Source organism: Haliotis rubra, unplaced genomic scaffold (assembly GCF_003918875.1).
Source record: "Haliotis rubra isolate DU_JTF1 unplaced genomic scaffold, ASM391887v1 Scf17, whole genome shotgun sequence".
Taxonomy (NCBI): domain Eukaryota; kingdom Metazoa; phylum Mollusca; class Gastropoda; order Lepetellida; family Haliotidae; genus Haliotis; species Haliotis rubra.
Window position 1 is genome coordinate 3,372,894 of NW_025765669.1, and position 23,673 is coordinate 3,396,566.

Here is a 23,673-nt window from a genome sequence, read left to right on the forward strand (position 1 = left end):
GTGACTGTTAGTTATTTTGTACTGTCTGTTAGGAATATCAGCTCAGAAGTTACAGAAAATCTTAGAGCGTAAAACTGAAGGCTTCATAAACTTCATAACGTGAAACAGCTGTAGGTACAAATAATATCTACCTTCCCTGCAGCAAAAGATGGGTTTCAGAAATTTTTCAAGCCCTGAATATTTAAGACTCAGTAGGTCGTTAATTTTTGGGGAGTATTATATCTGTGCTTATGTCTTCAGGATGGTTTATTTTGTAATTCATGGACATTCTTACTTGGAACCAGGAAACACTTGATACTGTTTAATTTCAAAGCCCTATTTCATAACAAGGAACAATAACTTGATCAGACTCATGGCAGTTCGTGGCTCGTCATTGTCGCAATTAAACAACGTTTCCCAGCCTCACATGCCTCCGTTCGGACCTTCAACCCAAGTTTTTTTAATCCTATAAGTATTTTGTTTCCTGTCCATTAATCTTTATGTGCATACATGCATGGAACATCAAGTTTTGCAAAACCTACTTGTGATATATGTGAACATAATGCCTTCTGTATACAGTGATGTTAATGTTGTGTATGATCGATTGCACTTACTGTCATGCTTGTGTCTACTGAGTCTGGTGTACTTTGCTATACCAGCCAAACAAGAGCTTATTCGTGCTCTACCCAAGGTTAACCTATATGGAAAATTTGACCATTCTTGTGCCTATTTCTAAGTAGAAACATTATCTCTATGGTAGTTTGCCAGGAAACAAAGAATTAGTGTCTCCGTCGTAGTGTTTGTAGATTTCTTAATGTATAAAATGTCTGATTCCCAATCAGACCTCAATACAGTGGAACCTGTTTAATCCGGACATTGCCAATTCCAGGCAATTCATTCAGATAATATTATTTCAGGATTATTTGTTCTGGTATGGAGTGATGTCTCTCAGAATATATATATATAGGTGTCATCAGTAATTGTTCAATTGATTAAAGATTGTCTGGATAAAAAGGGTTTCACTGTACCTGTAAGATTACATTTTGGGTAGGTTTCATTTATGATCAATCTAATTTGTGGTAGTATTCTTGTAGAAAAAAAGAGTGATTTATAAAGAAACATGATTTTTGTGTAAGAGGTAATAAATAGATCATAGAATAGAACGTCTATAGGTCTTGTAGCCAATCAGCTTAGAGTAACAGATAGAATGACCTAGTAATACAAGTGACATTCTGCAGGAGTGAATATGCTTTTTGTTTTCATGATGAATATATGGTATTCATTTCCTTAAGACATATTTTTCTAAATTGTGTAATTTCAGAACTAACAGGAGAACATTGAAGCCTTCACTTTTTCAGCATCAGTTCTTTTAAAACTTGTAGAGATTGTTCCTGAAACTAGGCTTACCAAAATGGAGACTATGCATGATATACAATCCTTCCTTATGAAATAAGCAGTATAATTGTAGCTTTATTGAAATATTAATATATTTGAGATATTTCCCATTGATTTTGTAGTTTTGTAAATCTTTTTCCATATGGTGTAGAACTGGGTCTATTCCTGATCCGATGGGCATTGATTGCTGTACTCTATCATGATTCCCATTTTCCATCAACGCACAAAATACACCTTTCAGTATGTTACAGCCATTATTGGAATGAATATATAAATATATTTATGTCTGATGAAACAAGGAAACATCAAGCAAGAAAGCAATAATATTTTGTTAAATATCTTCGAGGGGGTCTTGCTTTTAGACATACAGCTTACCGCATGCCTGAAAATATATGTTAATGTCCAACTATGTCAAATGTACCAGAATGCACAAGTCATCACCTTGTATACATTCATATTATGGTGTTCCTTAAAGGGAGATAACCAGTATATAAGGGGGGATAACTCTTGTGAGTTGGATAAAGTGTTATCTATGAACGTAGCGGTGGTTAGTTACCAGTTTAGGAATGTTTTATTATTTGTACTCTATTATGCAAACACTTATACAATATTCAAATAAGTTGTTTTGTTTAGGGATACCCTAGTTGTCTCCCCTTGGTTTAGCTTATTTAGCATGTTAAGGCCATGATATACATCAATGCTGGACAGAGTTGCCTGGGCAATTTTTGACCATGTTGTTTTCCCTGGCATATTAAATTCATAATAAGGATTCACCTGTAGCCATCATTATGTAACCAGCTTCTGTTAATTGTTAGTGGAACCCCATGATATCGATCTAGTTGTTAGGAAATCAACCTTATTCAAGAACTCATTTCATGTTTACATTTGTTTCAGATATTGTATACCCTAATCAAAATGTGTAATTATTTTGTATCCAGAATGTATTATAATGTGAAGTCATGCACAAAATAGTGTGATTTTTTTCTCATTTAATTACATTTTTTGTTGACATATTGTGTCTGTTTTAAAAAGCAGCCTAAATATTTATCTTATACAAGTATACATTGGATAGTGGCCGATGACTTGGGCCGTAATGTCTACAGATGCCAGTGTATTTAAGTTATTCTGATGGACAGAGATCAGCATTCTGTGTTCCCCATCTGATACTCCCCTGCCTTTCTTCATACAATATTTTTATGAAATATTTTCACTATTGAACATTGTACCTATTATTTCCTGTACCAAACATGGGCCTTGGACAAGCTACAGTAATTGCAAAATACCATTTTGAAACCATTACTGATTTCCCATCATGCTATACTGAAGTCATACTTTAGCTCAACTGAATCATTTATGCTTTCATTAGTACGGTTATATATTATGTTAAGTCTGAAATGTTTTGCATTATAGAAATTTGATGAATTTACGAAACTGAAGTATTCTCTGCAAGATAAGATTATTTAAAGACAAAAATCCGTGGATAACACGTTTTGCAAAATTTCAGAAGAATGTACACCGGAAAAACAAAGATAAAAATTACACATGTCTTGAAGCAAAGTTTTGTCATATGAACCAGGTATTTCTAAAAGAAGGTATATCTAAAAATAGTCAGTAGTTACACATCTTAGAAAGCAAATGTCTTAATACAAGAAGCTAAGAACAAATGAAAATGACATAATAAACATAGACTTTGATATTTGAACCCTTACATTATTGTCCGTTAAAGCTATACTACTTAAAAAAATGTTAAGAATACTCAATTTTAGAAAGGGTGTTCTTTAACTGTTTTTTAAATGGTAATTCTTTTTATAATCTTCCCATAATATGGTCAGTTGTCTTTCATATCTCATGCATAGTCATAAAAGGTCTATATTGGATAATGATCAGAGAAATGGCATCATAGATATTAAATATAATCGTGTATATATTCAGGAACTGTCCAAGGATAGTGCAGTATTTGTCTGTCGTGAGACTTTCTGTGCCAATTTCTTCAATCTACCGGTACCAATCAAAAGCGGTGAACCAATAAGATCTGATGTAAGTAACACTATGTAACAAGGCAACTTCCTTCTTTGTATTCAACCATATATAAGTTCCGTTTTAGTATTTGTGTAGAAATTGTATGCGTTTTTTCTTCTTCACATTATATGCTAATAGTCTTTTTTGACAAATTGTGTTAATTATTTCATACTAGTTGTTGTTTTTTGTGCACTTATACGGTTCTACACACATGCCATGCCAGTCCGTTATAGTCAGAACCTATTGTGTCTTGAACAAAACCAACCCTATTACTTAGTTAATCGGTTGACACTATATGATGGTGTTTAGAAGATTCAGACAGTGCTTTGCTCAAATTTCCTCTGGCTTTAGCCTGATATTTCCGCTTTTATTGCTGATGTTATATTGAACATATTCCACCATGATCTCTGTATTATAGTTGTAAGGAATTTTCATTTTGTTATGTTGTCGTAGCTGCCAACAGTCCCGAATATTCGTTTTTGTTGCGAATTTACTATTAAAATATGATTTCGTTAATGTATACGTAGCATTACACCAGTCGATGAAAAAAACTCTCAAGGAATACATTATTGTAACTGTAAGGAAATATCTTACACTGATGGCTTGGAACACAGGCTCACCTTGTTTATCACTTGGTATGAAGTGTACAGAATCTGTCCAATCGAAACATTGCAGTCATATCATAAGTTCCTTTAGAAGTACAAACTAAAGGATAAAATTGTCGACACACTTCCGGAATATTGTCAGGTTTTTGTGTTCGGGCCAGATCGTAACAAAATGCTAATTGTGGTGAGGGAAAGTTGGCAGTTATGTTTTATTAATATTGATGGACATTTGTCAAAAAATAGTCCCACTGTTACAGCCAAAATGGTTAAAGCTGTGACACTTATTTCACACCTGTCGTTGAAGATTAAATAAAGCAGTTTCTGAATTACCAGAAGCCAATGAAGTCAGTGTAGCCAGTAAGTAGGAAAGGTAAATATTTGTCACAGCTTCCGAATGCCTTGGTCATAAACAATACCAGAGTTCTGGTTTCATAATACTGAATGTGAGTACCCCAGTATTATGTAAAATGTACTTCATATTTCTGAAATAGGGCCAAATGTTATTCTTAACATGATAGATCTTTGCAGGCAAAGATACCTAAACTATGTTATTGACTCATGAGCAATGCTATAAGATTCTGTTAAAAAATTTAAAATTGTAAATTACGTTTTTGAATGTATGATTGTTTATGTTTCAAGTGAAAACATTAACAATTTCAATACGTAACATAAACTTAGTAATTCTTTCCTACAATTAATAATTTATATTTATCAAGAATGTGACCAAGGTCATGAATATATATATTTCATGACACATTATGAATATGATTAATCAACCATATTCCTGTTTGTTTTCCTAACTTTGTTATTCTTTGTTTATTTACTGACCTCATATCATTTGAATCAGTTTGAACTATAATCAGTGCATATTGACATTTAGTTGTGAATGTGCTTGTAGATTATGACTCCTGTTTATACTAACTGTAGATTGTGGATATTCTCCTTCCAGCTCAGTGTTCTCCAGTGTATACGCATAATGTCTCAATCTTCACTGTTATACCTGGGTCCGTTGATTACCCCTACTACTGGAATTCTCAATTTGTTGATGTCATAAGATTTACATGAATGCAGATTTTTATTTGAAAACTTCATCCTACAATATGAAATGTTAAGAAATTGAAATGTGCTTTAATGTCTTTTTATCCAATTTCAATAAATATTTCAAGCCAGATTATGTTTGTGATATTTGGATGAGGATGCTGCTGATGATGCTGATGCTGATGAATGCTGCTGCTGTTGCTGCTGAAGATGATGATGGTAGTGGTGATGATATTTTACCAGCGCTTTCCTACATGATGTGTATTTTTCACAGTGTTCAGTATTTGGGCACCGCTTGCTAAGAAGGATCTTTAGCTGTAGTGGAGCCTGATGTGTCCATTGGGCATGCATGAGACCTGTAGTCCTGGGTTTGAATCCTAGATTTGCCTGATGATGTTCCCTGGTTTGTCAGCACCATACCAATACTGTCAACCGCCTCCATGGTGTAGTGGTTAGAGCGTCCGCCCAAAGTGCGGAAGGTCGCGGGTTCGAACCCCGACCGCGTCATACCAAAAGACCTTAAAATATGGTACTTGTTGGTCCCTGCCTGGCGCTCGGCATTAATGGGTACAAGGACTGGTCGGCTCAGAGTCAGTATAATGTGTCTGAGTGGGGTATTCATGCTTCACTGCGGCATGGTATCTCAGTAGGCTAGCACTATAAAACCAGCGTAAGTTTGGGCTAGTACAAGCAGCCGCACATACACCTGCATGCACGTCGTCATATGAGTGAAATATTCTCAAGCACAACGTTAAACCCAATTCCACCACCACCACCACCAATACTGTCATTGATATGATAAACTACAAGAGATCATCACAGAATGTAGATGATAATCCCTGTGTGCTGAAATTTAGGATAATAGTCACACAATGAAACAATTACAGACTGGTAGATATTAGAACGGACTATAAACAGAGTCTGGACCAGACAAACCAGTGACTTCAGTGTATCGCCTGTCTGGATTCCGGGTTGGAACAGATCCTTAGCCACAGCAGCAACCAAATATATCAAATGATCAGACTGGTGACTTTCAGTTTTAGTCTCATTGTAACCCCTCTGTGTCATGCTCATGCTATTAATCACTGGTTTTGAAGTCCAGACAGGGCACTGTGATTATTTGTGAGAGTGCTGCTAACAAAGAAACTATTACCATCTGATCCCTGCTTATGAATACTGGGATCAACTTTGGCCTGTGACTGGTACTGCTCACAGAAGTTACACATATACCATGACATTTTCTTTTGAGATCTAAAACAAAACTACTCAAACCTTCACAAATAAAAGTAATACAACCAATTCTATAATCATAAGCAATCATTGCTAAATGAAATCTATTGTATTTTCAAACTATATATGTTTTATTATGAATCAATCTGAATCACTATAAACTGGTGATAACATGTCCTGCCCTACCAGTGGCAGCCATCACAAACACATGCAAAGGCAGGTCAACATTCACCAACAACATAAGGTATATATTCCTGCACATAACATACTTCATAACAAAAGTCTGGCATGGCAAAACACACACAACACACACACACACACACACACACACACACTCAAAGCAAGTTTGATCCATGTCATTTAAAACCAGTTCCAACTCTGAATGCGATTTGTTTTTACTTCTAAGCAAAGAGGGACAGCCTTCAAAACTGGATTCCACAAAACAAATATGATGAAAATGATACTTAGGAGAGTTAGATCATATTTGGAAGAGGTGCATCATAGTTAGGAGAGGTGGATCACACTTGGGGGAAGTGAATCATACTTGGGACAGGTGGATGATACTTTCGTCAGGTGAAACATACTTATGAGACGAGGATCGTACTTTGAAGAGGTGAATCGGACTTACGAGAGCTGTATCATGTGTGTTTCAGCATAATCCGCTGTTCTGTTCTCAACTGCAGCTACCCCTTTTCAGGAGGTGTCCACATGGATGAGTTTGTTATTATTGAAGCTGCTGGGCGTTATTCCACTTTCGCAGTCATATAATTGAAGCTGCTTCACGAAATATTATCGCGCATACCAGCTGACAAGTCTGTCTCAAAAGCGTCCGATCGAGACTTGATCCAGTCAAGTTGTCCACACAGAAACGCGTTAGAAAAGTCATCTTGACCGTTCACCACGTTTGGTTGAACCAGGGAGACTATATAAGGTTGTAGAGTATCCCTGGTTGAACGCCCACAAAAGAGGTTAGCTCACTATTCACACATCTGCAACATATACCAAGGATAATCACAAACTCTTACGTCATATTCGTTTGCTACAGATTAATGTTATTTGGTTTCCTTGTACTTGGAGTCTACAATTGGTTTTCTCGTACTTGGAGGGTCAATTTGAAACCTTAAACTGTCCTGGGACATTTTGATTTCCGAAACATTTTGACATTTCTGCTAGTACTACAAGGAGATGTTATACCTCCTGACTCATTGCCCCTTATTTTAATTGACCGAGTGGTCAGGCTTGGTGAGTTGTATGGCGACGTTTACCTTTACTTTTGATACTGATCACTTGATTGTTTGGTCCAGAATCACACGGGGCCTGTGGGGTAGCCTAGTGGTTAAAGCGTTGGCTCGTCACGCCGAAGACCCGGGTTCGATTCCCCACATGGGTACAATGTGTGAAGCCCATTTCTGGTGTCCCCCGCCATGATATTGCTGGAATATTGCTAAAAGCGGAGTAAAACTAAACTCAGTCAGTCAGTCAGAATCACAGGCTTACAGGCAATCGTCGAATGTGAGGGGTATTGCTGGGTGCGGCGTCAGGGAAAATTAAAGCGAGGGGCTGGTGCTTATGGAGAGACGCACATGCTTGTCCTTTTCACAAACACGCTTTGTCACTGAAAGAAATATCACAAGGTTCCTTTCTGGCCCTCAGAACCTGTATGATTTAAGTAACTAAATTTTCAGAAATTGTTACTAATATTATCAGACATGTCCCTGTGAACGAGAATTTGAATTTATTCAATTCAGCACTTGTATGTTTTGGAATTATAAATAAAGATGACGGTAAGTGTGGCCAAAATGGTGGAATTATTTCTGAAATAATGGAATTTGAGCAAGTCTTTGATAGGAGATGAAGGTAAACACAGTGTAGGCGTATGGTGAAAGGTAAAGCTCATCTTTGGTCACAGACTTGCCCAAAATGAAGATCTTCAACAGGAGTTACTCATTTTAGCCATAATTGTGTTCTTGTTAATGTTAGAAGTGCTAAACTTGCAACTTTAAAACAGAGAAAGGCTCATTATCAACCATTTTAATAATTTCACAGATATTATTTTTTATACAATATCATGTTTGTCGTAATATTTTGCAAGCTAAGAGCTTCTCAACAGACGTAATACGTATGTATCCAGCACACGGACATTTATCTATCATATTGACATATATATTTAATATTTAACTACATATATACTCATGCCAATAATGGTTGTCACCCCCTTCATATTTTTTAATTGGAGATGGGGTGTGGGTTGGGGTGGGGAGGGGGGGTGACAACCATTATTGGCATGAGTATAGATACATGTCAACATGCTAGATACATACCTATTAATTCTGTTGAGAAACTCATAGCTTGCAAAATATGACATTTGTAGAATCAAACGGAATGAATATATATCACTTTTTATATCATTTACAAAATGCATTTTGGCATACATAACACCGAAATGCATTTTGTAAATGATATAAAAAATGATATGTGCACATTCCGGTTGATTCCACAAGTGTCTGTATATCGTTTTACGTACACCACAGCATTTCTTCAGCCATGGAGTTGTCCTAAGTACAGCTGGAAACTCCTCGTGGCAGATGTTGCTATGGGACACCATGTTGGTCGTCGCTGCCTCCAGGCTTTTATTCTGCTGCATATGTCACCGAGCTTATACTTCTGAAACGATTCTAACAGCAACAGATGGCGTCGATCGCGTGTTGACTAGTGCGTATGAATATCTTTATTCACAGCGCAGTGGCTCACCGACTGAAGGAGGATCCTCTCGCCCAGTCACAGAACAGAAGGTAATATTTTGGGATTTTAACCGTTTTTGTGGACTTAGGATATTTACAGTGTACATTTTTTAATGCGATTTAGAATGTGTTTTATGATATACACCTGTACTGAATTCTGCAGTAAATCTCAGACGTGAGAAGCTATGTGCGTTGTAGATTTGTGCTCGTTTGTACCTTGACTCATCGTCAGCGTTGAGATTGCGTGGCCAAACCATCGTTGTGGATGCTGTTCGTCGGAAGACCAGCATCAACACAATGGGCATACATGGGAATATACGTATAAACTTTAAGGAAAAACTGACAGGCCAAAAATGTAAACAGATGACGCCCACGCACTAGAATATATGCATAAACGTTGAGGACATACTTAGCCGTGTTAAAAATTGACGATTAGATTTGATACAAGATTTGAAAACGTTATCAAAACATTTGTAGGCTGGAAACAATCTGCGGAACACTGCCGACGTAAGATCCCCACCACAAAGATGGTACCTGTAACAAATACTGCCCCATGGTATTACCATTTCTTGTATCTGTTCATTGTTAGCCACCATAAAATCAGGGTGTATACTTTCTTTGGATCTTCAGTGCATTTATGTGGTTTTGCAATAAATGGGTATGTATCCCAAAGCTTCAGGTCCATGAGAATACTTTTGGGTCAGTGAAATGACCAGAAACGATTATTGTATGAAAATGGAGATGTCATTCGTGTGATAAATAATCGAGAAACTTCAAATTGACAAATGTTGTGGTCCTTGGTTATTATAAACAAATATACCGGCAATTATTCGAAGGGATTGAGTTGTATGGTCACTAGGGAGTTGAGATTGATAATACGACGTGCCGTTGAGATTGACATTCAGTGATCGAGGGAAAAAACAAAACGTCTTTGAGCAGCTGAGCTGGATATCGGCGCTATACAAATGTTAGCATAATAAGGGATACTTGCATGACATAACATCATACAAGTTAAGCGTGGTTTACCGCATTCTCCAAAAAGAACATTGTACTTGGATGAGGAGAAGCTCTGGAATACTACAGTACAAATCGAACCTCGTAAAGCTTTTGGATAGTATTACAAGAAACGTTAAAACAGTTTATGCGCCACGACAACAGTATAACTTTTGCTAGTCTAGCTTTCGAAGCTCGATCGATTCCGCATTTGTTTTCCGGCAGCAACACTGAAATTTTCATTTCGCAGTTGTGTGTTTGAATCCAAGGGGCATTTATACCATGGAAAGAAACAATCATGCCACAAAAAATATAATTTTTATTATATGTTTGAATCAGGGCAATTTAGTCAAACACTTTGACACTGCTTTTGACACGTGGTTGTATCGCATACATGAATTGGATGCAAAAATAGGATGCTATGTTGATATTTTCTTTCTTCTTATATATGGCGATGAAGTTAACAACAGTCATCTTTTATCAGGTCAGGATATTAACTGTTCATGGTACGAATATCGTCAACCAAATGTTGTTTTTGTATTGATTGGACGCAAAGAATTAAAATCGGGGAACAAAAATATCGTCTTTATTGGGCTATATACTATTACGAATGGTTTCCTCTGAGGCATGAGGTCGGGCATTATAGAGAAAATGTGCTCATTATCATTCATTTAACCCTTGCAATTATGAACAATATATACAATGGAATTAGTAAACGTTTATTAAAACCATTTCAAACTGTTGGTTTCATATTGAGAGTAACACTTGGATTCTAACTCCCGACGAGATGATCCTGGCAGCAAAGGGAAGTCACTCTACACAGCTCCTTACAATGTCTTACAAACAAATGTTGTCTTTGTATTTGACATCGTTCGAGAAATCGATTCTGCTGAACATAAGAACGTTCAGAACGCAGTTCCCTATACTGAGATGTATAACATGTACCCGGATACTAAAGACATGAGAACAATCTAGTCAAGATCTAGGTATCTCCATGGGAACCATTTGGGCCCCAACCACCAACTCCCAGAAGTCAACTTTCCCTTCAAGTCCACTAATATCACAACAGCTCTAACCTTTGAAGTTTACATTTCACACCTTTTGAGGGACAGTCGAACATGTTCCTTTGACTATGATGGCAAGGAGCTTCAATACCCTGTTTTGTCTTGTACCATATATTCCCGTATTCTTTTCAGGTAAAGACTTGACTGGCCCTTGTATTTGTGTGTTACGGGTGCCACCGTTTCGAGTGAGTGAGTGAGTTTAGTTTTACGCCGCATTCAGCAATATTCAGCAATATTCCATGGCGGCGGTCTGTAAATAATCGAGTCTGGTCCAGACGATCCTGTGATCAACAGCATGAGCATCGATCTACACAACTGGGAACCCATGACATGTGTCAACCAAGTCAGCGAGCCTGACCACCCGATTCCGTTAGTCGCCTCTTACGACAAGCATGGGTTACTGAAGATCAATAGATCTTCACGGGTAATCACCTTTTCGAGAACACCTAGTACCGTCACCATTTCATAGTGACTCACCGATCATGAACATACGCTCATGATACGGTCGAAATCGTAAGATGATTTTACTTTTAACGGAGATTTCCTGTGATAATAGAAAGGGTTGACGCATTTATCTATCCTACTAATTCCTAAGGGATAGCGGTTATAGCCTCGGGTTCTTATACCACATGTACAATGGTTACATATGCAATCAAAACATTCGTTCTGGTATTACGCAATTTCATCACGTCAACTGTGTAATTATGCTAAATATGACAGCTGGCACGTATGTGGAATTGATATATACATGTCCCCATCGCTCAAGGTCAGCAGAAAATACAAAGTGAACATACCACCTGCATACTGGGACGCCATTGTATTTACAGGATGCCGTAATGTATGTGGAATATTGACTTCCGCGTGTACAGCTGTGACATGGAAGCATTTAGTAATATTGAGGTAAACTCCGCGTAAAACCGATACAGACAGGTAAACAGGTAAACTCTGAAGCATTTAGTAATCAAAGCGACAGACAGGTAAACACGTAAACTCTGAAGCATTTAGTAATCAAAGCGACAGACAGGTAAACTCTGAAGCGTTTAGTAATCAAAGCGACAGACAGGTAAACTCTGAAGCATTTAGTAATCAAAGCGACAGTAAACAGGTAAACTCTGAAGCATTTAGGAATCAAAGCGACAGACAGGTAAACACTGAAGCGTTTAGTAATCAAAGCGACAGACAGGTAAACTCTGAAGCAGGTTTAGGAATCAAAGCGACAGACAGGTAAACTCTGAAGCGTTTAGTAATAATCAGGTAAGGTAAACACGTAAACTCTGAAAACACGTAAACTCTGAAGCATTTAGGAATCAAAGCAACAGACAGGTAAACACGTAAACTCTGAAGCATTTAGGAATCAAAGCAACAGACAGGTAAACACTGTAAAACGTTTAGCATTTAGGAATCAAAGCAGGTAAACAGACAGGTAAACTCTGAAGCATTTAGAATCAAAGCGACAGACAGGTAAACTCTGAAGCGTTTAGTAATCAAAGCGACAGACAGGTAAACTCTGAAGCGTTTAGTAATCAAAGCGACATTTAGGAACAGCAACAGACAGGTAAACTCTGAAGCATTTAGGAATCAAAGCGACAGACAGGTAAAACAGACAGGTAAAACTCTGAAGCGTTTAGTAATCAAAGCAACAGACAGACAGGTAAACTCTGAAGCATTTAGTAATCAAAAAGCGACAGACAGGTAAAACGTAAACTCTGAAGCTGAAGCGTTTAGTAATCAAAGCGACAGACAGGAATCAAAGCGAACAGACAAGGTAAACTCTAAAACTAAACTCTGAAGCATTTAGGAATCAAAGCAACAGACAGGTAAACTCTGAAGCGTTTAGTAATCAAAGCAGACAGGTAAACACGTAAACTCTGAAGCATTTAGGAATCAAAGCAACAGACAGGTAAACTCTGAAGCATTTAGGAATCAAAGCGACAGACAGGTAAACTCTGAAGCATTTAGGAATCAAAGCAACAGACAGGTAAACTCTGAAGCATTTAGGAATCAGTAAACTCTGAAGGTTTAGTAATCAAAGCTACAGACAGGTAAACACGTAAACTCTGAAGCGACAGTCAAAGCAGGTAAACACGTAAACTCTGGAAGCATTTAGGAATCAAAGCAACAGACAGGTAAACAGATGACTGAAGGTAATAATCAGTGCAGGTAAAAAACAGACACGTAAACTCTGAAGCATTTAGTAATCAAAGCAACAGACAGGGTCAAACTCTGAAGCATTTAGAAGCGTTTAGTAATCAAAGCGACAGACAGGTAAACACGTAAACTCTGAAGCATTTAGTAATCAAAGCAACAGACAGTTAAACACGTAAACTCTGAAGCATTTAGGAATCAAAGCAACAGACAGGTGAACATGTAAACACCGCAGGGTTTATTAATCTGTAATGTTTAGAATTGTTCTTCAGCAACACATGCTTGCTTGTCCTATGAGGCGGTATCGGAATGTTACATTCGCTGCTCATTTTATCAATCACTGGATTGTCTGGTCCAAACTCGCTCACTTACAGACCGCTGTCATATAGTAGGAATATTGCTGAGTGCGGCATACAACAAACAAACAAATTGTGTTTCTGTTTATATGCATGGATGCGTGCGCACACATTAGAGCGTGTGTTCCTGTAGGCATAACACGTGACTGTCATTTCATCCGTCTAAATGTGCGTCCTGGTAAATGGCTGGGATATCCATCACACGCATTTCTTTCGCCTTCATGTGTTACCTGAGACAGGTAATAATTTATCAACGACACCGAGCTATTCGTTTTACGCCACATTGGGTTAAGCCGTGTCACATCCTGTTGAATCCGGCTTTAATCATGCGCAATTATCTCCATAGATACTGATACAGCTACACAATTTGACAATTGTAGCGAATGATGAAGTTTCAGTACAAAGCTGTTTCCGTATGATGAGTCACGTTCGCATATCTTGAACGTAGATCTGACACAGCGCTTGTATGGTACAAACGGTCAGGTGACTGTCGCTTATTTAACACCACTTAATAACACCTGTGACGCTCAATATCCGCGTCGTTGTTCTTGTAGCTGAGTCACCCACAAATTCAGAGGCCATTTTGAACGTGATTTTTAAACAAGTAAAACTGAGCTTAAGGCAGCTATTTACGTGTCGTTAGGAAAATTTCAGAGATGCTTAAAGTCATTGACTGTTGATTCCTTCGGTGATTCTTGATTGATCTCAATAAATACGGGATTATTTTTTATCAATACGTTTTGTTCATGGTTCATTCAAATGGGGGCCCCGTCACTTAGGAGTGCAGAGTTGTGTCCCTTGGGTACACCAGGAACCTATGACTGTTGTTTGGAATCCTGGTTTGCTCCAAATTTTCTCTTGGTCTGTTAGTACCTGTGCTCGTGGGTCTTACCAAAGTGGTAGACCAAGGTGACACGACGTGAGATAACTTGAATACTGTTAAAAGGGTGTAAAACTCGCTCACTCACTCACTCACTCACACGTAAACGGGCTCCTGGTGACACCGCAAGCCCCAGTAACCAAACAGAATGTCATTTTAAGGATTTTCCTCCTTTCTGCTTTCGTTTGATTTCAAAATCAACTTATTTAGGTCACACCTAATTTCCTATACCGACCGAATACTGTATGGCAGCCTATTTGTTTCATTTATCGGTTCAGGCTTGAATGAAAGCATTTTAATACAGTAATATATTTAACGTGGAATGGATAGATAACAAAATTGAATTTTCGGTTGATGACGTAAATGCTATAGAATCAATAACGCAACATAGGTGATAATTTGGAATATGTTTCATGTTTCACGCACGAATCAAACGCCCGTTGAACTCAAATTTGTGTGTGTTTTTGACAATGCTATTGAATTTCTTGTTTTCGCAGCCAGTTTGTGTACATCACAGTATGCTTGTAACGGACTCGCTTATAACGAACTGGGTGTTTTTGTCCCGACAAATGGCTGCTTTATAAACTAACGGGCAAAAGAAACGATACCAAAATTGGTAGTTTGATATTTTGATAGTTCATTCCTTCACTTATACAGTGACTCAATGGACATATTATTGTTGCCACTCCAGTGAAATCACTGAGTGGATGTTGCCCATACACTTGCCATTGCTTTTTCACAATGGTGGTTTGTCGTTTTGTAATATCAGTGATTTCGACTTGGTATCGTTTCTTTTGCCCGTTAGTTTATTTTAGTCGAAATGCGTACAACGAACTAAACAAATCGTTCCTCTGAGTTCGTGATAACCGTAGTCAATTCAATATACAAGGTTGTGTTTTATGCGTGGTATTTCGGGCACTGCCTCAGTTTCCCTTGATTAAACTGGTTGACCTGGGTTGAATCTCTTCCAGCTAGGTTGCAGGAACTTATTATAACGAGTGAGTGAGTGAGTGAGTTTAGTTTTACGCCGCACTCAGCAATATTCCAGCTATATGGCGGCGGTCTGTAAATAAGCGAGTCTAGACCAGATAATCCAGTGATCGATCTGCGAAATTGGAATACGATGACATGTGTCAACCAAGTCAGCGAGCCTGACCACCCGATCCCGTTACTCGCCTCTTACGACAAGCATGGGTTACTGAAGATCAATATTCTAACCCGGACCTTCACGGGTATTATTATAACGAAAAATAGAAAGCCAACCTAAAAATTATCTACCAAGACAAATTACAGTTGGCGTAAACAGCAAAATAGTTGGGATTTGGGATTACACTTTCTCAGCCAAGAACATATTTTTAGTAGTACACAGTAGTGGTAGCCGCGAGGGTGAGGTGAGGTGAAATTGGGTTTAACGTCGTGCTTGAGAATATTTCACTCATATGACGACGTGCATGCGTGTGTATGTGTATGTGCGGCTGCTTGTACTAGCCCAGACTTAAACTGGTTTTATAGTGCTAGCTCACTGAGATATCAAGCCGCAGTGAAGCAACGAATACCCCACTCAGACACAGTATACTGACTCCGAGCAGACCAGTCCTTGTTGTACCCATTAATGCCTAGCGCCAGGCAGGGACCAACAAGTACCATATTTTAAGGTCTTTTGGTATGACGCAGTCGGGGATCGAACCCGCGACCTTCCGCTCTCCGGGCGGACGCTCTAACCACTACACCACGGAGGCGGTCGGTAGCCGTGAGGGCTGAGTGGGTAAGGTTGCTGACTTTGTGTGCTAGCGATTAGGAGCCTTGGTTCGAATTCAGTATAGGACTTATCCTGACAAAAGTGCTTAAAGCTCACTGACTTGGTTAACACATGTCATCGTGTCGTAGATCCTCGATGCTCATGATGCGTAAAACTAAACTCACTCACTCACTCACTCACTCACTCACTCACTCACTCACTCACTCACTCACTCCACTCACTCACTCACTCACTATGTGTTTCAGGGCAGAGCATCACATCATGTGTGGGCACCCAGGAGGGGCGGTGTTCTTCTTGACCATCCTCACCACAGTCGTCCTCATCTTCACCGTGTTGCTGGGGGTGGCGGCACTGCCCTCAGCCAACTTCAATTGTAAGTATCGGAAGTCACACTTTGTCTGGCATTCTGGAACAACATTAGAAACGCTGCACACTAAAATTCACTGAACAAAATGTAAAAACATAGGTTGGAATGAAGCAGCCATTACGACAGGGATCTCAACATGTAAAACACACATCATGATTTTGATTGTGGCATCAAAACGCAGCCACATCTGTGACTCTGTATCATCTAAATCATGAAATGCACGTGATTTTCAAAGTTCTGACGCAATATCCACAAATGCACATGGGTATGAAAGACCACAATGTCCAAACTGTTAATCACCAGTACAAGTGAGAATTCAACCATGATTGACCCTTTTTACCATACCACGATTGACATCGGAACAGCGAGAAAGAGCAGTGGGCTACTTGAATGCTGGATGGTCAACGGGGAAGTGGCTCAAACATGCAACTGCCATCATTCCACAATCGTCGGAAGTACCCGTTACCGTCAACGTCCTGGACAACCACCTGTCACCACGCCCAGACAAGATGGCCACCTTGTCTTGTCCCACTTACGGAACAGAACCCAGACTGCTACACGTACAGCTTTGGACAATCCAGGGGAGACGTTGAATCATCAGCGACCAAACCATACGGAGCCGTTTACGTCAGTAAGGCCTCAACGCTCGGCGTCCCTACAATGGCCCCCATATTGACACCCAGATACCCAGACACCGACACGGTCGATTAGACTGGGCTAGAACCCATCAAAGATGGACGCAGCGACAGTGGGAAGGTGTGCTCTTCACTGATGAATTTCGTTTTCATCTCAGTAACGCAGATGGAAGAGTTTGTGTATGGCGACATCGTGGAGAACGCTGTGCGGACAGGTAGATCGTTGGGTGGGGGGTAGTGTGATGGTTTGGGGCATCAGTGTTCATTCAAGAACACCACTACATGTGTTTCGAGGACGTGTTAATGCCATCACCTACACAAACGACGTCTTACGAAACCAGATCTTTCCGTATCTGAACGCCAATCCACTTCTCCAAATTCTTCAGCAAGGTAATGCTCGAGCACACACAGCACACCATGGACTTTTTGACACAAAACAATGTGGATGTGCTTCCATGGCCAGCTCTGTCTGTCGGGTTTGGCCCCGGTTGAGCACATCTGAGATAAAATGGGCCGACGTCTAATGATGGAACCACCTGCTTCCAATGTCCGTCAATTGGAGGTCAACCTGCAACGTGTATGGCAACAAATACCTCTGCGAATAATCAGGACGGCGATTTTCTCTCTCAGACAGCGCTGTGTTGCAGTAATCAACGCCAAAAGTGGACACACCCGCTACTGACAGTGTTTACAGCGAACTTGTGACTGTGGGTTTTGACCCCTGGTGCCTCTATACGTGTCATGCTCTGTCAATACCACTTTTGAAATGTATTCATCCTTTGTTGAGGGAATCTGCAAGCTTTCGGACGATGCTAAGATATCATGGGTACATTTCAGTCTGAAGGGGATATTATAAGTTGTTCACTGGTCTCGAGGGGGACATGGGCTGATGTACCCTCGATGTTTGTTTATGTTCCCTGAGCCCGTCATATTTCGTATTATATGGGTGGTGCGTTTCTAATGTTGTTCAGTATATTTTAGAATAGTGATGCTTGACGTAACGTGATGGAAATGAGTGTTGTATGTTTTGTTTTGTTGTTTTTGGTTGTTATTATCATTTTTTAATTGAGCGAGCGAGTGAGTTCAGGTTTACGCCGCTTTTAGTAATCATACAACAATATCACGGCGTCCAGGAATGGGGTTCACACATTGTACCCAATAGGGAATCAAACCCGGATCTTTGGTTTGACGCTACCGGTTTAACCTCTGGGTAACCTCAATATTCCAAGTTTGTTTTGTTTTTTTTGGTTTTTTTGGGGGGGTGGGGGTAGGGGGTTGTGTTTAACAAAATGGTCGTGAATGATCTTAAAAATATATATTTTAATGGAAGAGCGCAACACTTTGTGCTTTGAACGATCTTTGAACGAAATGTTAAACATAGATAATACATACCACTGACAAAAGTACAGTAAAACGGAGTGTCGACAATGTCATATTGTGGCTTGACATCTCCATAATCACGTCCTTCCAACACCGCAGTGCTGTATTGATCTCATTGACTTGCAGCTAACAGATGTTCCTATACGAGGCTGTCACAGCCGGTGGAGTAGTGAAACGCTGCGTCGTTACTGATGATAAACATCGAAGAAGTGGCGTGCTATCAAACCCATATTGATTCCAGTTCCAATTTTATATTATTTATTTTATTTGAATATAAAACTAAAATATATCTTCTTGTTAGTGTAATAACATCTCGTGATTATGAAGGGAATACTGTCTGATTGAAATGTTTTTCGTGATGGAATGATTTAATTATCTGATCGACATTGGCCTTTCAGTCATGTGAAGCAACACTCCTTTCTGTCTGGCATTGCGATTGGTGGAGTATTTTGGGATATATGTTCCAAAGAATTGTACGAGACAAAATTCTGTCAAATTCTTGAAAAGCTGTAATTTTCTCAAATCTAAAGGCACGTAATGGCAATAAGAAAACAACAAAGATATATATTTGTCATATCTTCCCAATCAAGGGCTTATCTCAGTCATGATATATGAAACGCCAAACCAAGAGAACACCCAGCCTCGTTTATCCGTCCAAACACATTTCACTGGTTTAAAAAGCAAAATGAGTGAGTGAGTTTAGTTTCACGCCGCACTCAGCAATATTCCAGCTATATGGCGGCGGTCTGGAAATAATCGAGTCAGGACCAGACAACCCAGTGATCAACAGCATGAGCATCGATCTACGCAAATGGGATACGATGACATGTGTCAAGCAAGTCAGTGAGACTGACCACCCGATCCCGTTAGTCGCCTCTTACGACAAGCATGGGTTACTGAAGATAAATTATAATCCGGATTTTCACGGGTTTTAAAAGGCAAAATAGCAGTGTCTTTTATATAACCTCGCGTAATCAATATTCGCGCACCTAACATGTTTCGGCGCGGTATGCGGAATTAACAAGACACGTGAAAATCACCAATTATACAAACCTTTATCAATATAAAATGTTTATAAAAACATAAGTTTCAGCCTTTGACACTTCGCTATCGTAGCGGGACGAAGCCACCATGCCCACTACGGTATCAAGGTCAGTTGTGCGCTACGTCATCAATATTCGTGATAGCTAAAATCCGGACAAACAATATGGCGAATAGTTAACGCCAACAGCTCATAACGATGTAACATTGAAGCTCATGTCTCACAATGCTGATAAGAAAGATTTTGTCAAGAAATGTTCAGAATGTGTCTACTTTTGTCTATCTTAATACAAAACGCTTTTAAACAAGTAAAAGTTCCTGTAATCTTGAATGAAAGTTAAAAAAAAACAATCTTCATCACTTTGGAGACATTTACTGAACAAACACAAGCATAGTTTCGTAAGTCATTAATTATAACTATTTGATTTCATCTTACAAAGTCGTCATAATTGAATTTTACTTGGTAACTTTTCATGAAGATTTGTTATAAGGATTGTGTCTGAAATGGGCTTCCATAGTTATTTTTCCCCGGGCCACACCCCACCTACTGGGATCATGACCTTTTAGCGTTACCAGTTACCAATGCAGACGACCGGTAGATGGGTGCTGTCATGAACGAAAACTATTTTTTAGGGCTCATTTTCGTCTCGATGTTTTTGCATTAGTGCAGAAGCATTAAAATACGTTTACTTGAAAACTTTTGATTAAAAACTCTCATTTGAAGCTTGTGATTTCCAAATTGTGACAGCAGGAATACGAAGACGACTTCATGTTTACAAACACAAACTCTGACATCATGACTTTATTTGCAGCGACCGCGTGAACCCGGAAATGATAGGTGCGCGAAAATAGATGTCCGCGAATTTACATTACGCCAGGATATATGGATGATAATAAGACCAGGTGTTCGTAGAAAGGGCAAATACCTCTTTGTTTCTGAGAAATGAGTTTCTGATTTTGCAAAGATAAATACATAACGCCAATGTATTCTTTGTTGCAGTGGCGCCGGGTCTGTTCGAGCGAGGGATCGCCAATGTCTCCGACACCTACCACCTCGATATATCACCTACGGATGGAACATTCGCCTTGTGGGGTATACTCTTCCTGTGGCAGTTCTGCTGGCTAGCATACTCTCTAACCGCATTATGTCGTAAAACAGGAGACGGACGCGTTTACGACAACCCAATTCTACTTCCGCCCGCGTTTTACGTCTCGTTCATCGTAAGCCTGTTTATGACGATTGGGTGGTTGTTCCTCTGGGATCGGCTGTTCATTGCTCTTTCACTGGTCGTAATGTTATTCGTCTCGGCATTCCTTTACCTATCCCTAGCTCTGTCCTACAGCGCATTGGAACGTCACATGCCGCTTCTCCACGTTCAAGGAAGGAGCCTCGACATCTGGTCAATCCGAATCCTGGTACAAAATGGTATCGCCTTGTACGCCACCTGGACCACCATCGAATCCTTGTTGATTCTGGCAGCCGTTATGACGTATACATCTGTACCGCAAGTATCTGAGGAAACGTCATCAACTGTCAGTCTCTCCATCCTTGCCGCCTTCATGCTTGTCTATGCTCTGACTGATTTTTTTGCTTTCGACCGATTCAGCAGATTCACCGTTACACCCTACATGGTGTTAGTTGTCGCCCTCTGTGGTATGTTCGTTAACAATGCTGACACGTACAAAATGAACTCGATCTTCATCGTGGCGCTGTTGGCAACGTCGGCCGTCGTCGCCCTCACCAAGGTGTTCTTCATTTGTCTCCGACAAATAACCAAGCAATCGGATTCCGCCGAGACGACTGAATTCCTGAGGGAGCTGGATGAATCAAGACATCTTTTGAAATGAGAGCGTGGAAACCAAAGAACTTCCCTCGATAGTTCCAGCTTTAATCAGTATTCTAGTTATAGCAAAGCGCGTCAGTTAAATGCGGGAGGAAAGTCCCAAATGGCGCAGGTCTCGAGACATTTACATCTTTGGTCAACCCTTTGAGCAAGGTCCTGGAGCTGACAAACCTGGAAATACGATCGGGGAGAACGTAGATTAGAAGACGGGACCACCCGTGCCCCCACATAGTACTGGAAGCGTGTATTAGACTCCCGATAGTACAGGTTGTTACACATATTTGATGGTTCGGTGTATGTATCTTGTAACAAACCAGTATCTTCTTTTCACAGATAACATTCAAGTGTGTGCGAGACGTTGTTGAGAGGAGCCTTTTAAGCACATACAGTCACATTAATAACTGTTTATGTTGTATACGCTTTTCATTGTTAGATTGTACTCATCGTGTGTTTATTCAACTAGATCAACAACTTTGTGTTTTGTACTAATGGTGCTGGATCATTATCTAGACTAACGCTTAGTCTCTGAATATATATAATTATAGTAAGAAACAAACCCATTTAAATTGAAAAGGAGCCCCAGGGAGACCAGAGTTTCTGATTCCTGAACCTGAGGAAATCTAGACTTGCTTCATTTAGGGCTTCAGCACTGCAGATAGGGCTTGGCAGTACGGAAAATAATGTGGTTCAGGGACTGTGAGACAGACCAGATTATTATCATTCAGAGCCTTGGAAGTTTTATACAGACAGGATCCGTTTGTTTTGGTCATCGCTTCAAAAGCTTATTTAATCTTATTAATAAACACAATAATATTTCAAGACATTTTTTAAATCTCCATGCACCCTGAACATCATATGTCTCGCCACTTATGATATTTTTTATCCTAAAATGTTGTTCATTTAGCATTGACGTTTTGGTCAGCTTAGAATCTAAAAGTCAAACAAGAGAATGGTCGATAGTGGCTGAAAATCACACGTTACGAAAATGGTTATTCGATCGTGATGTATCTACTGCTGGTATAATTGACGATATTACACGCTTCATTTGTATCCCGATTGTTTTCAGCCAAGTAGCTTCAGTAAATTTGAGTCAAATCAATTCTTTGCATATATTTTCACTTGCCAGGCAGTTGGGGACTGTTAAGAGTATTTTTCATTATAGCCCCCCAAACCGTAGAAGCAGGCGGTGGCAGCAGTGCCGAGAAATGTATATATTGTTAGTATATAGTATATTGTTAGAGCGTTTGAATCACAACGCAATCACTACTTCTTGATTATCTAGCGTGCAAAGAAGATTCATTAGTGTATTGGATTATTATCGGACCGCTCATACCTATGCCGGTTTAGACAGTGTTAATGGCAGTTAAAATTGCTTGTTGGGACCGTGCCGGAATACGGAATAGACAGGTGCCGGATTAGACAATGTTTAATGATCATAATATCGTTGTAAAATGACCAAACTTATATGCTGGTTTTGACAGTGTGCCGGATTAGACATGTGCCGGTGTTGGCAGGTTTCACTGTAATTATCTGGTACAGCTGTCACATAAACATAAAAAAGGAAGCTGCATTTTAACGGACTATCAGTCCTGCAAAACAACATAGATTATTCAAGATGACAGCGTGTTGTCCTCACTGTTTGCACATCAGCTGGGATCAATTGTTGAAGCTTCAAATAGAGGTGTTATGTTTCATGTATCAAGTGTGTGTTCTAAGTTCCACATGTCTGTCCCCACAGTGAGATTATAAGAATGTGTTGTTGAACATTAATGTGCCAGTGTTATCTGTGGACATGGAACGAAATAATGTAAGTCGCCAGCATCACTGTTGGTTTAATTCATTTAAGGATGTTGTCAGGCATTCCCAAGAAAACAAGCGTGTTCAAAAACATTAACTGTGCTGTTTGTCTAATTTCGACATTAATAGTGACCACTGGGGACATGAGTTAATTTTACGTTTTATACTACCAGTTTTTCCGTTTTCGCGGAGTATTCGATGTATGTTTGTTGTTTAACACCATATTCAAGCTATATGGCGACGGTCTGTAAATAATCGAGTCTTGACCAGATAATCCAGTGATCAACAGCATGAGCATCGATCTACGCAATTAGGATACGATGACATATGTCAACCAAGTAATTAATTTAACGATATGGCCGACATACCAAAAATAACACAAACGTGTTTAGAAACATTAACTGT

The 23,673-nt window shown here is 39.5% G+C and overlaps 1 protein-coding gene across 1 annotated transcript; it reads left to right on the top strand.

Moving 5' to 3' along the window:
• Positions 1–8,816: 8,816 nt before the first annotated feature.
• LOC124272480 lies at positions 8,817–22,059 on the top strand. The gene is made up of 3 exons (XM_046707660.1): positions 8,817–9,058; positions 16,450–16,577; positions 20,628–22,059. The coding sequence occupies exons 1-3, from the start codon at positions 8,985–8,987 to the stop codon at positions 21,473–21,475; spliced, it is 1,050 nt and encodes a 349-aa protein (XP_046563616.1). The 5' UTR covers positions 8,817–8,984; the 3' UTR covers positions 21,476–22,059.
• The last annotated feature ends 1,614 nt before the right edge of the window (positions 22,060–23,673 follow it).

What these genes read in the sequence shown, in the direction of transcription:
- LOC124272480 (XM_046707660.1), top strand. Translation starts at nt 8,985, where the DNA reads ATGAATATCTTTATTCACAGCGCAGTGGCTCACCGACTGAAGGAGGAT. An exon ending in GCCCAGTCACAGAACAGAAG is followed by an intron (nt 9,059 to 16,449) that starts GTAATATTTTGG and finishes TATGTGTTTCAG; the next exon opens with GGCAGAGCATCACATCATGT. An exon ending in GCCCTCAGCCAACTTCAATT is followed by an intron (nt 16,578 to 20,627) that starts GTAAGTATCGGA and finishes TCTTTGTTGCAG; the next exon opens with TGGCGCCGGGTCTGTTCGAG.